Below are 14689 nucleotides of genomic sequence, written 5' to 3' on the forward strand. Positions count from 1 at the left end.
GTTTGTTCTCTTTCAACTGCAGGAGGGAGGCCCCTAGCCCATAACTGCTTGCATCAGCACTAACCACAGTCTTTTTAGAAGGGTTGTAGAACCCTAACATTGGGACAGACCCCAGCAAGGACTTGACATGTTCAAAAGCTTCTTCCTTTGAAGGACTCCAGATCCAGGCAACATCTTTCTTCAACAACTCTGTGATAGGGTGCAGTACTGTGGATAAATCTGGAAGGAACCTGCCCATATAATTCACAATATATTTGTCTCTCCTCGTGTACATCAGAAGGAATTTTCATCTGTTCAATAGCAAGGATTTTATCAGAGTCTGGCTTCTCCATTGATGATATGCCCAAAGTAATATAACTCAGTTTTTCTGAAACTGCATTTCTCTTTATATAATTTCAGCTCAAACTCTCTAATGGTCTGCAGCACACAGTTCAATCGCTGATCATGTTCTTCCAATGTAGACCCATACACTAAAATGTCGTCCATGACAACTGCCATGTCCTCGTGGTCCCTTAGGAGGGAAATCATCTCTCTTTGAAAGATTTCAGGAGCAGAGAATATCCTGAAGGGGAGTCTGCAGAAGCAAAACCGACCTACCGGTGTAATGAAGGTAGTCAGTTTACGGCACTGTGGATCTAGAGGTATCTGCCAGAAACCACTGAAAGCATCCAGTGTAGAGAAGAACTTCACCCCAGCCAGTATCTGAGCTATGTCTTCAAGCATCAGCAGCACATAATCTCTCTCTCTTCACCTTCTTATTCAGCCTTTTCAAGTCTATGCAGATTTGTACCTTCCAGTTTTTTTTCACAACAGGCACAATAGGGGCACACCAGTCAGTTGCTTCAACAACTTCTTCAATAACTCCCATATTATTCATAAGCAGAAGTTCCTTCTCCACTTGAGGCATGAATAGACTTCTATGAGGGGTGGTAATGCTGTATGGGACTGCATCACTTTTTAGTGATATTCGGACTGGGTTGCAATTCAGTAAGCCCAATTCACCAAACATGTCTTCCGAAATTCACTCTAGTGACAAGGCCCAAACCACAGGCTGCTTTCCTGCTCAATAGGTTGTTAACTCACTGACCTCTAATTTTTTTATTTTATTATTTTATTCTAAATGTCACTCTCTCAATCAGCTTTACTCCATCCTCCATTTCCTGCAATGTGTAGTCTATCCGTATATTGCTCAAATTTTGCTGTCTGTTCATTCTCCATTCACATTTGTTATCCTTCTCCATGGACAGTAGCACATTCACAGTCATTTCCTTTTTCTTTCTCACTCCTTTATACTATCTTCATTTGTTCTTTATAACTGCAGTCCATTAACTTGTCATGCATGCAACCTTTTCTCTCACTGGATATCCCCATTATTCTCTCAATACTGCAGGATGGGGCATCTTGCATGCTGAGCCCCAGTGACACTGAAATATTTGGACTTCCTTCCAGCTTGTAAACCATGGACAGCAAAAGCTTTGGGGGTGCTGGGACATGTAGGGAGAACAGCCTCATGGTAACCCCATCCGTTCCCACTGGTAAGGTGCCATTAATAAGGAGGGAGTTGCCTCTATGCTAATACTGATGTCTTCTCCCTCCCCATAGGAGAATCGTTTATTTCCACATCCAACACAGAACGACAAACAGAGGGGCAGTGAGCAGAGACTGTGTGAGGGGAGATAATTTTCCAATAGAGACCAGAACTTGTGTTGGTTCTCCAGGAATTCTTCTTTTTCTAAACACGCGTACACCCAGCACGGAGCAAACAAAGCAGCCGAGAGGCCATATTTTCAGATCATCTGAAAAAACTTGACGGTATCAAACTTTCCTCCTACAACTTCCCCTCAGCCAAAAACATCCACCCCAATATACACATCTGTCCGCTGGGCTCCTGCACCATTTGCTCCAAGTATTCCTCTTTCCAGTTATAGTTGGTGAAAATCTCAGGCGTCAAAAAACGGCCGGTTATTGTCATTAAGCTAATTTTGCCACTTAATTCCCCTTCCGTGACAAAACTGTCATACCACAGGACTAGGCCACTGGGTACCCTCTGGTGCAGCTGCTCGGTCAGGTAGCACAGGAACAGAGGAACTCTAGAAACTACAACAGGACTCAATACATTCTCAATGTTGACCAGCCATCCATCAAACCGATAGAATTCTGCTAGTCGAACCATCTGATCTGCAACTGCTCGATACGTAGATTCCTCACTGGTCAAAAAAAAAAATGCACGTTTTACCTCCTTCATCCCATTCGGTGATAAAGGTTCCAAAGACACTCACTCCATGTTTGTGTGCAGCATTTGCCCAGGACACAGGTAGTAGTGTGAAGATTTGGTGGCTGAAGTACACAAAAATATCAATGTGTTGTCACTGATAGAATACGTATGGATCCCTGGCATGTGAGCCTTGGAGAAATCTGTCCTCCAGATATCCTCCCTTCATATCATGGCAGATAAGTGTCTTGGATCTCTGGTTTACAATTGGTGGATGTCTATTAGCCAGATGTGTTACAGAGATATTAAACACATCCTGATTTGTGTGTTTCCAAGATAGCAACTCCTCCAAATTGGAAAGAAAGAAACTGATTGGTTCAGTGGTCTTTCTGTCATGGTGTCGTACTGACAGAGGAGCAGATTCATATCTTATCACCTCCTGATAGACCTTTATATCCGAATGTAGAGGTAAATCTCTGTTGGCGGACATGTCTTGTTCTGCCGGTTTGTCTTTTGTGCATTGCGCCTTGTTTTTCTCTGCAAAATGATTTATTTTTTTCTCATTGACTTTTCTTCTGGTATGGCTTCAGCAGAAATATTTCTTTTCATTTAGAAGCTCTCACTTTAGCTATGTTGAAAAGGTAGCTCCACTGACCTTTAATTACATGTACCCACATGGTGAATTTCCTCTGCTTGTACTCACAGCTGGCACAATCGATGCAACCACCAGGACTATGAACTTTCATTGCAACTTTTGCCAGCTGAGGCTGTCGGGGCAGTTTTATAAATGCTGCAAGGGGCATAACAGTGATGTCTGCTTCCGTGTCAATCTTGAAGGCAACCTTGGCTCCCATTACAGTAAGGGTAACCCGCCAATCTTCATCTGAACCAGACCGTTCAAAAACAGACCCTACAAAGGACACTTCTTGACCCTCCTGGTCACTATCCACCTGTATCTCCTTAATGTATTCAGTTTTACACGCCACTTTAAAATGGCCCATTCGTTACACTTTATACATCTTTTATCTTTAGCGGGCATACAACATTCTGATCATGGGTACGGTTACACCACGTGCAGCGAGCCTGCTGTGCTCATCCGCTTCTGGGCCTATCTGTTCCCCCTGGACTACCGCTCACACTGTGCCTTTCACCTGCAGCTCTCCTGAACTTCTGCACTTCATCCACAGTACTCTCAGACCTCAGATCAGCACTTTGCTTTTTCACCAGTTCACTCTGGCAGGCCATCCTAATAGCCCCATCTAACAGTAAAAGGACCGTCTACTCCAGAATTGTTATTGCTTGAAAATATAGATAATCCCTTTATTACCCATTCCCCAGTTTTGCATAACCAACAGTTATATTAATATACTTTTTTCCTCTGTGATTTCCTTGTATCAAAGCTTTTGCAGACTGCCCCCTTACTTCAGTTCTTTTGACAGACTTGCATTTAGCCAATCAGTGCCGTCTCACTTGTAAATCCATGGGCGTGATCACAATGTTATCTGTATGGCACACATGAACTTACGCCCCCTCTAGCTGTGAAAAACTACCAAATGCATTAAAATAAGGGGCGGCCTTCAAGGTTTTAGAAATTAGCATATGAGCTTACCGAGGTTTAGCTTTCAACAAAGAATACCAAGAGAACAAGGCATAATTGATGATAAAAGTGAATTGGAAAGTTGTTTAAAATTGCATTCCCTATCTGAATCATGAAGGTTTAATTTTGACTAGCCTGTCCCTTTAATTCAGTCTCCAACTGAAGCTTCAGTGAGACCTCAGCATCTGCAATTCCTATAACTATTCTGTCTCTAATTTGCTCTTCTTTAGCAACACCAAACTCACAGAATTCAGCTAGTTCATACAGGCTGCGCACAAATGACTCCACATATTCTCCCGCTGAGCACGTTTGTGAAAACAAGCCCTCTCATGAATCACATTTCTTTTGGGCACAAAGTGAGCACTGAGTTTGTTCATAACTATTTCAAAGTCAAATTCTTCCCCTTCTTGGAAAGTAAAGGCATTGAACACCGGCTCCACATCTTTCCCCATATAGTATAAAAGAGAATTAACTTGTACTTCACCACTCTCCTTGTCCAGCTTGGAAGCAATACTGAAGCGCTGAAACCGCTGACGCCATGTGGGCCAATCAGAGTTTGGATACGAATGTTGAATCACTAACAATTTGACGATTTCAATTAAAGTGAAAATATACAGCAGGTACCGTACGGATATATATACAAAGAACAGTTGTTATGTATGGATAAACGTTTGTGAGCGCTCACAATACATGTTTTAATTATATGAAATATTGGGGACTATCTGTTTTCTGTCATTACTGTGTATAATTCAGGTCTGGGATTGGGTAATGGTTTATTTGACGTTTGTTAATTATGGCGTCTTGAGGAGTTGCTCAAGACACAGAGATTCATTTTAAATTCTAATTTTAAATTACAGAGTATTTAGATAGATACCGGTGTCTTTTTTGCTAAAAAAGCTTTTTTAGATAGTAACTCAAAAAGGAATACACTTGTAGTAAGTATTAATTTGAATATATATATTTTTTAAACTTGTTACAATAAATCTATATTTAATTTTGACATTAGTCCGCTCTATTCATTTAGGTTTATATTTACATTCAATAGATATTCAATAATAATTTGTGGAATACCATTCAGACACATCAGACTGCCGAAGCGCCATCTTCTTTTGTTTTTTGTTTGTTTGAGAAATCAAAAGGCTCAGGTGGGGTAAACTTCGACATCGTCATTACTCAGGAAACAGAAGCGCAGGCAAGTACTTCTGACACCATGTCATGAGATGCAGGACACAGCATAGAAGGTACAATGCTATTTTATTGCAGAGCATAGAAGTAAACAGCTTGTACAATACATCTAACTTAGTAACTGCGACATAGACTAATAACGGTTATAAGCCACGCCCCCATCCGGTGACGTCACATCACACTCTCATTACAAAAGCCACTTGTAAATTCTATAAAATCTTTAAAATACTTGTGAGAGAGCATGTGTTCCTTGACTCTCTCTCTCATATCTATCTATCATCTATCTATCTATCTATCTATCTATCTATCTATCTATCTATCTATGTATCTATCTATCTATCTATCTATCTATCTATCTATATCTGTTTGTTTGTCTGTTTGTTTGTCTGTCTGTTTATGAAACTGTTTTTATTGTTTCAGGGATAAAATTTCCCCTTCTTCAGACAAAAGACTCAAACTAAATTGAAGCTATAAATACCCTTTCCCCACCAAACAATAAAAATAGAAGACACTCACCCATCAAACCTGTATCCAGTTTAACCCCAAACCAAACAATTGTGCAGCAAATCACACACACACACACACACATATATGTATTCAAATGTATCAGAAATCAAATTAGTACTGAAATGAGACTGAATAAAACTATAGGAAGGGTGAGGTCCTATGTATTATCAGGACAAATTAACTGTCAGTGATTGAACACAAGATACAATTGCATCATCAAAGCTAATACCATAGAATTAAATAATTATACAAATCAAAAAGAGCTATGATAAGTAAGTGACTAGACTGGCATGTATCAGGACTTGCAATACCGAATACATATGGTCCGAGAGGATAGAATCTGCAATAGTTTTTTTTAGCTCTGTCTCACTCTTGGGGGCACACAAAGGATTTATCTTTTTAAGTCACTGGAATCAAGTTTGCAGCAGATGTAATGATTATGTTGGTTAGAAACAGGCCTAGGTCATCACCAAATGAGCAATACCAGGAGTCAGTACTCAGGGAAAATCCAAAACAATAGTCATAAACCAAGCCAAAGTTCAAAACTAGAATGTCCATCAGGAACTAAACATCACACCAGAAGTGGCAGTCAGAAGGGTAGTCAGAATTTCCCTTTCTGTTCCAGTAGTCAGAAGCCAGAAGATCAGTCCTCAATTCAGACACGGATATGGCTGTTAATGTGAATGAGGACATAAGTCGGCATCAAACAAGAAAAGTAGTTAAGATACAAAACTGTCAGGACTTCCATGAGAATAACCATGCATCTGATTGGTGACAGAAAGAGTCTTTCAACACCTCCTCATAGGTCTACTACAGGGTCACTTCCAACATCCAGGTTACACATAGCACTACCTTTAGCATAGGTATCACAGCTAGTCATGTTAGAGGAGGAAGCCTGTAGATTCTGTGAGCTAAGCTTATCTTTCCTTTCAGACACTGAGATGCCCATATCTAATGCTGATGATGAAACTGGCGTAGCAGATGGGGAGCATTCACAGGAGCCACTGATTCCCAATAATTATTTTCCATGCCATAACCCTTCCATTTAATACTACATATTATTACTGACATATTGCAGTTGTCGTTGATAAATCTGAGAATCAACCTCAAACTCATCAGTACCTTCCACCAAAACAGGAGGAGGAGAAGAAAGAGGAAGCCGAGGAAAGTAATTCTCTATACATCTCTTAAGTTGTGATATATGGAAAACCGTATGAATCCTATAATTGGCAGGAAATTCCAATCTGCAAATGATTCTGTTGCTACTATGCACTAAGCAATGTATTTTTTTTTTACAACTTAGAGCTCTTAGAAAGGAAAGATAACTTGTTGTTTAGTAACGGAACAGATAAGGCAGAGGGAAGATCTGGAAAAACTGAAGGATGAAAACCATAATTTGCAAAAAATGGATACATCTTGATGGACTGATGGATATCTATATTATAAACACATTTTGCTGTAGGAAGTAAACATAACCAGTTGTCCTGAAGCTTGGAACAGAAAAATCTCAGGTATTGGTTCAAAATTTGGTTATTTTTCTCAGTCTCGCTCTTGGTCTGAGGATGATAACCAGATGTCATAGAACATGATATACTGTATGTAAATGGAAGCAAAAGTGTTTCCAAAACCTAGAACTAAATTTAGAACCTCTATCTACAATCACCAAGAGTGTCATGACCATCGGAAAGAAGAAGATCCACAATGAAAACTATTGAAACATAGGACCAAAGACACTCAGAATTTAGAAAAGAATGTAAAGGACCAGCTGGAGCCATAGTAGAATGTTTCATCCTAGCACAAATACCACTAGACAGTACAAACTTACATACATCCTCTGCCAATTTAGGCCATCAAAAGGTACTGGAAATAAACTCTTATGTCTTGCTAATTGCTCTGGATAATTGCTGTAAGCTAGGAGCAGTTGACACACTAGCCCCCACAGGAGCAGATGAAGCCATTGCAGGAGTGATGGTGGAGACCACAACAATGGACTGATATTGAGACTGAAGTGTGAGGCCTTTAGTTTTGCATGGAGGAAGTTAGTGCAGTAAGCTGCTGTGGCAAGATGTTGATAATATGTGCTGTCTCTGTTGGATCCATGCTGCCTTGGTTATTATATAAGGCAATAAAAAATTACCTGTTTGAATGACCATAAGCAAGCTTGCAGGAGGAGTGATAAATACAGGTGTCAGGAGAAGGAGAAAGCTGTCCCCAGGTGAGCAGTACCAGGTGTCAGCATTCAGGGAAATTCCAGAACAAAAGTGAAAAGCCAAGAATATCTGTCAGGAACCAAATGTCACAGCAGACGGAGCAGTCAGAAGTTATTTTCCAATATTCAAATACGTAAGTCTTTAATTCAAGGTACAGACGTGGATAAGGCTTGGAGCTTAAAACAGGATATAAGCAGGGGTAAAACAGGAAAGTAGGTCAGAGACAAAAATGCCAAGGCTTCGGTGAGAAAAATCAAACACCTCCCCCATAAATCTTGGCACCAGCATCACTACATTTTCACTTCTGACATCCAGGTTACAAATAACACTACCTTTAGTGCAGGTATAGCAATCATTCAATCAGTCTGCAGCTCCTGTGCGTTAAACTTAGCATGCCCTTCTTCAAACGCTAAGATGCCCATGGTGCGCCCTGCATTACCCACCACTGTAAGCCTCCCCTCTTCAGTACTGATGTGGTGAATAGGTAAAGACCTGAAATCCTTACAATGATCATAGTATAAATCCATGAAACTGTATGTTTATCTGGCCATTAAGACAGGTTTAGCTGATTCAATAATGATTTATATTTCTATCCAATGTAAAACCTGTAAAAACAGAAAAGTGTATAAATGTTAAAAAAAATCAAATAAAAAAAAATGTTAAAGGAGAATAAATACATAACAGTTTATATACAAAAATAAATAAAATAATTGAATTACACCCTTAAAGGGACACTGAACCCAATTTTTTACTTTTGTAATTCAGAAAGAGCATGCAATTTTAAGCAACTTTCTAATTTACTCCTATTATCAATTTTTCTTCGTTCTCTTGCTATCATTAATTGAAAAAGAAGGCATCTAAGCTTTTTTTTGTTTTCAGTAATCTGAACAGCACTTTTTTACTGGTGGATGAATTTATCCACCAATCAGAAAGGACAACCCAGGTTGTTCACCAAAAATGGGCCGGCATCTAAACTTACATTCTTGCATTTCAAATAAAGATACCAAGAGAATGAAGAAAATTTGATAATAGGAGTAAATTAGAAAGTTGCTTAAAATTTCATGCTCAATCTGAATCACAAAAGAATTTTTTTGGGTACAGTGTCCCTTTAAGAACAGAAATAGTTGGTAATGCCGCTTAATAAAAATATTCAAAATGTGCCTAGGTATCAAAATTCATCAGATCCTCTTAGTTTAAAAAAGAATGTGTCTCATTATTTACACCTTCTACAGCAGCAGAATAGTTAATCAATAAAGAGTGAAACTTCATACCATGCAGCCTAGCAAAAACCTGCCCTTTGCTGTAATCAGATGGCTCTCACAACAAAACCAAGCCTTTCTGTCTGTCACCAGAGATCAGTTCACAAAGGTTGAACAGCCGTGACATGGATACTTCTGGTTAGCTGTTACTTTTAGCCATGACATCACTCAAAACATTGTTAGCCTGAGCACACATTGCTACAAAGCCAGATCCATCTCAAGCATATCAGACACTGTCATTGTCCCCATGCTCTTTTGCTTTTCTTATATTAATTGATAGTTCTCATCACTAGAGAAATATTTTCAGAATAATTGCCCTGTCTTGTTTACTTATATTTTTTGGAACTTGTGCATATTAATCTACTTGAAGTTCTAAGCATGTACTTTCTAATCAGCTGATCTTAAGAAAAGAAAAATGAGTCTAGCTCAGTCTTGTTGGAGGTAGGAGTTTTTTCTTATTATTAAGAAGACAGAAGATATATTTGAAACATCATGTTGCAGCAAATTTTGCGGGACATGTACATTGACCCGGATCTTTTGGCTGAACTGAATGAGGAACAGAAACAGATTCTCTTCTACAAGATGAGGGAAGAGCAAATCAGGCGTTGGACCCAATGGGATGCAAATCTAAATAAAGAGGAGTCCAAGATGAGAATTAAAGCCAAGTTCCAGCACAGTAAGTGTTTTTTTATTTATAAATCATATGGAGCATATTTTAACATGCCTCTGAGCACAGACATGCAGTCCTAATTTACTACATGTACACGGAATCCCTGATTTAAAATCTAAAATAAAGTTCACAATAAAAGAACTCAGTCAAAATTATTATACATTATATGAGTACTGCTTTGTGCATTATTGAGATTCTGGTGTTGATATTATGGCAGAGCTGGATGGTTGCATGACCAGGAAGTTAGTAGGTGAATTTGAGGTGTAGGGGTGGGGTGTGTGGGGCATACGTACTGTGTAGAGACTCATTATAACTGCACCTGACAAAGCATACTTGTTCACTGCAGGGATCGCAATCACCAGTTGATGTTTACCCTTGCTCCTCCAACAATGTTTGATGTTCTCACTCTCCATCTTCGGACTAATATATCCTTGTAGCTCCCAACTTGTTCCAAAATGTCAACACTACTGGTGTCTACGGAGAGTGGTTATCATAATACTGGTTGCTCTGTATCACATGGCAATATTTTAGTCATGAACATAAAACAAGATCATTAAAACATAAACTTTTCTCACTTGAGAAAACAGATTTCATGTTTTTAAAAAATGTATAGAATACCTAAAATACAGTAACAAATGATTAGAAGTTCTTAGGCATGGTAAGTTTTCCCATCAGGACTGAAAAAAATGTAGAAAACAGTAGTTTTGTTCCTTTATTTATCAGTCAAAATTAAGAAAAATTGGAAGCATGCAAGCTAATTTTTTTAATATATGTATATAATGTATGTGTGTGTTTCCATCAATAAACATGGAAACAAATAGTACTGATAAATGTTGGAGAAAGGGAAAAACATTAGAAGATTATGGGTTGAGATTTGGAAGTCAAAGGCAGGTCACAAAATGATACTGGTTGTATAAATCTTTAGTTTTATTGTGGACTATAATACCAACATGGGATAGCATCCATTGCAGTTAAAGGGACAGTCTAGTATAAATTAAACTTTCATTATTCAGATAGGACTTTTAATTTTAATCAACTTTCCAATTTACTTTTATCATCAAATTTGCTTTTTTCTCTAGGTATTCTTAGTTTAAACTAAACCTAGGTAGGCTCATATGCTAATTTCTAAGCCTTTGAGGGCTGCCTCTTATCACAGGCTTTTTAAATCTCTTTTCAACACAAAGAGACAGAAAGCACACATGGGGCATATAGATAACACTGTGTTCAGGCACAGGGAGTTATTTAAGATCTAGCACAATGCAATGCTAAATTTAAGACAATAGATAATAAACAGTCACAGTCATGTGATCAGGGGGCTGGAAGAAGGTTCCTAGATACAAGGTAATCACAGAGGTAAAAAGTGTATTAATATAACTGTGTTGGTTGTGCAAAACTGGGGAATGGGTAATAAAGGGATTATCTATTTTTAAAACAATAACAATTCTATGGTAGAATGTCCCTTTAAAGGTTCATGTCTTCAATAGAGCTCCCTATGGGATGATGGAGCTAAGACTAGAGAGAGTCATAAGTAAATCTAGGAGATTTGATTAGACTATCTTGAATTGTTTTTGTTTCTAATGTTAATAATGACAATAATTACATCTTTATAAAAATATGATGATTGTGGAAAGTATCAATAAAGATTTTAGTAGCAGACAAGAAAAAGCGGCAATCTACCATTCCTATGGTCTATAGTGTTGACTTCATTATTAATATTGTATTATGTATATCTCATTTAGACAGCTTTAGTGATATTTGTCCTCACAATTTTGTATCTGGGATTTTCACATTACTTTGATTTTAAATTAAAATCATGTACAGAAACACCAAATAAATGTACAGTGTAATCAAGTTTGTAATTACAAGTGAATAAAGCATCTGGTAAAACTACTTACATTAGTAAATGGCATGACAGAAAAATCTTGGTAAACCCACAGCTACTTAGTTCAATACTGATGATAATGAGTGTCTAATGTGTTACAGTGCAGTTTGTTTACTCAAAGGGACATTAAACCCAACATGTTTATTTCATGATTCAGATACCAATTAGTTAACTCCAATCTGGTCTTTACTTTTTCCCCATTCATAAATATATAAAATGGTAGAGCATCATTTAAGGTTTTTATATCAATAGGTCTAGAATAATCACCAAACGGTAATGAATTGGTGTCAATGGTGATGGAATTGTTGAAATTGCATTTTTAAGATTAAGGGCATTTTTCCATGTTTGCATCACTTCACGTATAATCGGATAGTCTTGATATGTTTTCGGCCATCCTTTTGATGGTAGCTAGCATCTACCCCCCAGCTGTTTATCTTGTAGCAGATTATGTTGTAGCTGTACCCATTCTTTCTGATTTTTATTCTTGCTCCAATCTACTATTCTTTGTAAAATTGATGCCTTCCTATATTTTAATAAACATGGTACTCCCAAGTCCAACCCTCCTCTATCCTTCGGAAGGAAAAGAGTAGTTTTTTAAATTCTCGGTGCGGTTCCATTCCATATATATTTATTCAATAAAGATTGAAATTTAGGAATGTAAAAAGTAGGAAGGGGGATTGGCAGAGTCTGAAATAGATATAGCAATCTTGGTAAGATAGTCATTTTTACTGCATGAATGCAACCTAGCCATGAAAGGGGCTTATGTTCCATTCCATTTATTTCTGTAATAGTTTCTTTCAAGAGTTTTTCATAGTTTAATTGTATTAAGTCCTGCTTTGTTTTAGCTATCCTAATTCCTAAGTATTTTATAGTGGTGGGTTGTATTTTTAAATTACTATTGTGGTTAATTAGATCCAGATTAGATTCATCCATTCCAAAACTCAGAAGTTCAGATTGAGAATGGTTTATAGAAAAATTTGAATATTGACCATAGGTATTTAGTACCAATAGAACTTCAGGGGTGGACTGAGTTGGTTTAGAAAGTGTAAAAAGAATATCATCCACATACAGTGAGATTTTAAAATTTATATCCCCTATATTGATATCATGTATAGTGTCATTTAGTCTGATCTTAGATGCCATTACTTCAATTGCTAATTCAAATAATATAGGAGATAAAGGGCAATCTTGACGGGTGCCATTATGGATATAAAATGGTTTAGACAAAGAGTTATTATATTTAATAGTTGCAAATGGGGCATTATATAAGGAAAAAAATTCTAAAACCGAACTGGTATAAAGTAAGGCGCAGAAATTGCCAATTTAGTTGGTCAAAAGCTTTTTAAGCATCCATTGCTAAAACTACTGTTGGGATACCTTCTTTCTTTACAAATTCTAAAATTTGTATAATCTTGTTAGTGTTTTCACGGGCTCCTCTCCCTGGGATAAAGCCTACTTGGTTAAGGTGGATAAGATGGGGTAAAAGATCATTAATTCTATTAGCTAGAATTTTCCCATATATTTTTATGTCCAGATTTAATAAAGAGATTGGTCTATAATCGCTTGGGGCTTCCATTAATTTACCCGGTTTTGGGATAATTGCTTTTCTAGCCTCTAGCATGTTTGGTGGAAAAGGGTCTCCTGTGTCTACTTTATGAAAAAGTTTTAGTAAATGAGGAAAAAGGATGATCTGAAAAGTTTTATAATACTTTGCGGTTAAGCCATCTGGCCCAGGACTTTTCGCCAACTTTACATTTTTAATGGTATCCTTTAGTTATATCATAGTTATTGGTTGATCTAACATATTCTTTCATGTCTACTGAGAGACATGGTAGACCTGCATTTTGAATACATTCCTTACATTGTTCGGTAAAATCTACTGCATTGAAATTATCAGTTAAATTATATAATTCAGAGTAGTAATCACTAAAAGTCTGACCTATTTCTTTAATAGTTTTAACCAAGTTTCCTTCTTTACGGCTAGATTACGAGTCTTGAGTTAGCCTTAAAAAGCAGCGTTGAGAGGTCCCAACACTGCTTTTTAACGCCCGCTGGTATTACGAGTCTGGCAGGTACAGGTGTACCGCTCACTTTTTTTCCACGACTCAAGCTTACTGCAAATCCCCTTACGTCAATTGCGTATCCTATATTTTTAATGGGATTTGTATTACGAGTCTTGGAAGAAGTGAGCGGTACAGCCTCTCCTGTCAAGACTGATACCGCATTTAAAAGTCAGTAGTTAAGAGTTTTATGGGCTAATGCCGTAACATAAAACTCTTAACTAAAGTGCTAAAAAGTACACTAACACCCATAAACTACATATTAACCCCTAAACTGAGGCCCCCCCCCCACATCGCAAACAAAAAAAAATACATTTTTAACCCCTAATCTGCCGACCGGACATCGGCTTCACTTTAATAAATATATTAACCCCTTACCCGCCGCACTCCCGCCTCGCAAACACTAGTTACATTTTATTAACCCCTAATCTGTCGTCCCTAACATCACCGACACCTACCTACATTTATTAACCCCTAATCTGCCGCCCCCAACGTCGCAGACACTATAATAAAGTTATTAACACCTAAATCTAAGTCTAACCCAAAGTCTAACCCCCCCCCTAACTTAAATATAATTTAAATAAAACAAAATAAAATTACTACAATTAAATAAAGTATTCCTATTTAAAACTAAATACTTACCTGTAAAATAAACCATACGATAGCTACAATATAACTAATAGTTACATTGTAGCTATTTTAGGATTTATTTTTATTTTACAGGCACCTTTGTATTTATTTTAACTAGGTACTTTAGTTATTAAATAGTTATTAACTATTTAATAACTTCCTAGCTAAAATAAATACAAAAGTACCTGTAAAATAAATCCTAACCTAAATTACAATTACACCTAACACTACACTATCATTAAAATAATTACCTAAATTACCTACAATTAACTACAATTAAATAAAATAAACTAGGTATGAACCCCCCCCACTAAATTACAGAAAAAAATAAAATAATTACAAGAATTTTAAACTAATTACACCTAATCTAATCCCCCTGATAAAATAAAAAGCCCCCCCAAATAAAAAATATCCCTACTCTATACTAAATTACAAATAGCCCTTAAAAGGACCTTTTGCGGGGCATTGCCCCAAAGT

The 14689-nt window shown here is 37.3% G+C and overlaps 1 protein-coding gene and 1 pseudogene across 1 annotated transcript in view; one reads left to right on the forward strand and one right to left on the reverse strand.

Moving 5' to 3' along the window:
* Positions 1-1287: 1287 nt before the first annotated feature.
* LOC128640379 (cytosolic endo-beta-N-acetylglucosaminidase-like) lies at positions 1288-2702 on the reverse strand (annotated as a pseudogene).
* Positions 2703-9334: 6632 nt separating this feature from the next.
* SH2D4B (SH2 domain containing 4B) overlaps positions 9335-14689 on the forward strand; it is a 234345-nt gene continuing 228990 nt past the window's right edge. Inside the window, exon 1 of the mRNA XM_053692068.1 lies at positions 9335-9646. Coding sequence (XP_053548043.1) covers positions 9463-9646 — 184 coding nt within the window. The 5' untranslated portion in view covers positions 9335-9462. The remainder of the gene's footprint in view (positions 9647-14689) is intronic.

The sequence above is a fragment of the Bombina bombina genome, chromosome 9 (assembly GCF_027579735.1).
Source record: "Bombina bombina isolate aBomBom1 chromosome 9, aBomBom1.pri, whole genome shotgun sequence".
Classification (NCBI taxonomy): domain Eukaryota; kingdom Metazoa; phylum Chordata; class Amphibia; order Anura; family Bombinatoridae; genus Bombina; species Bombina bombina.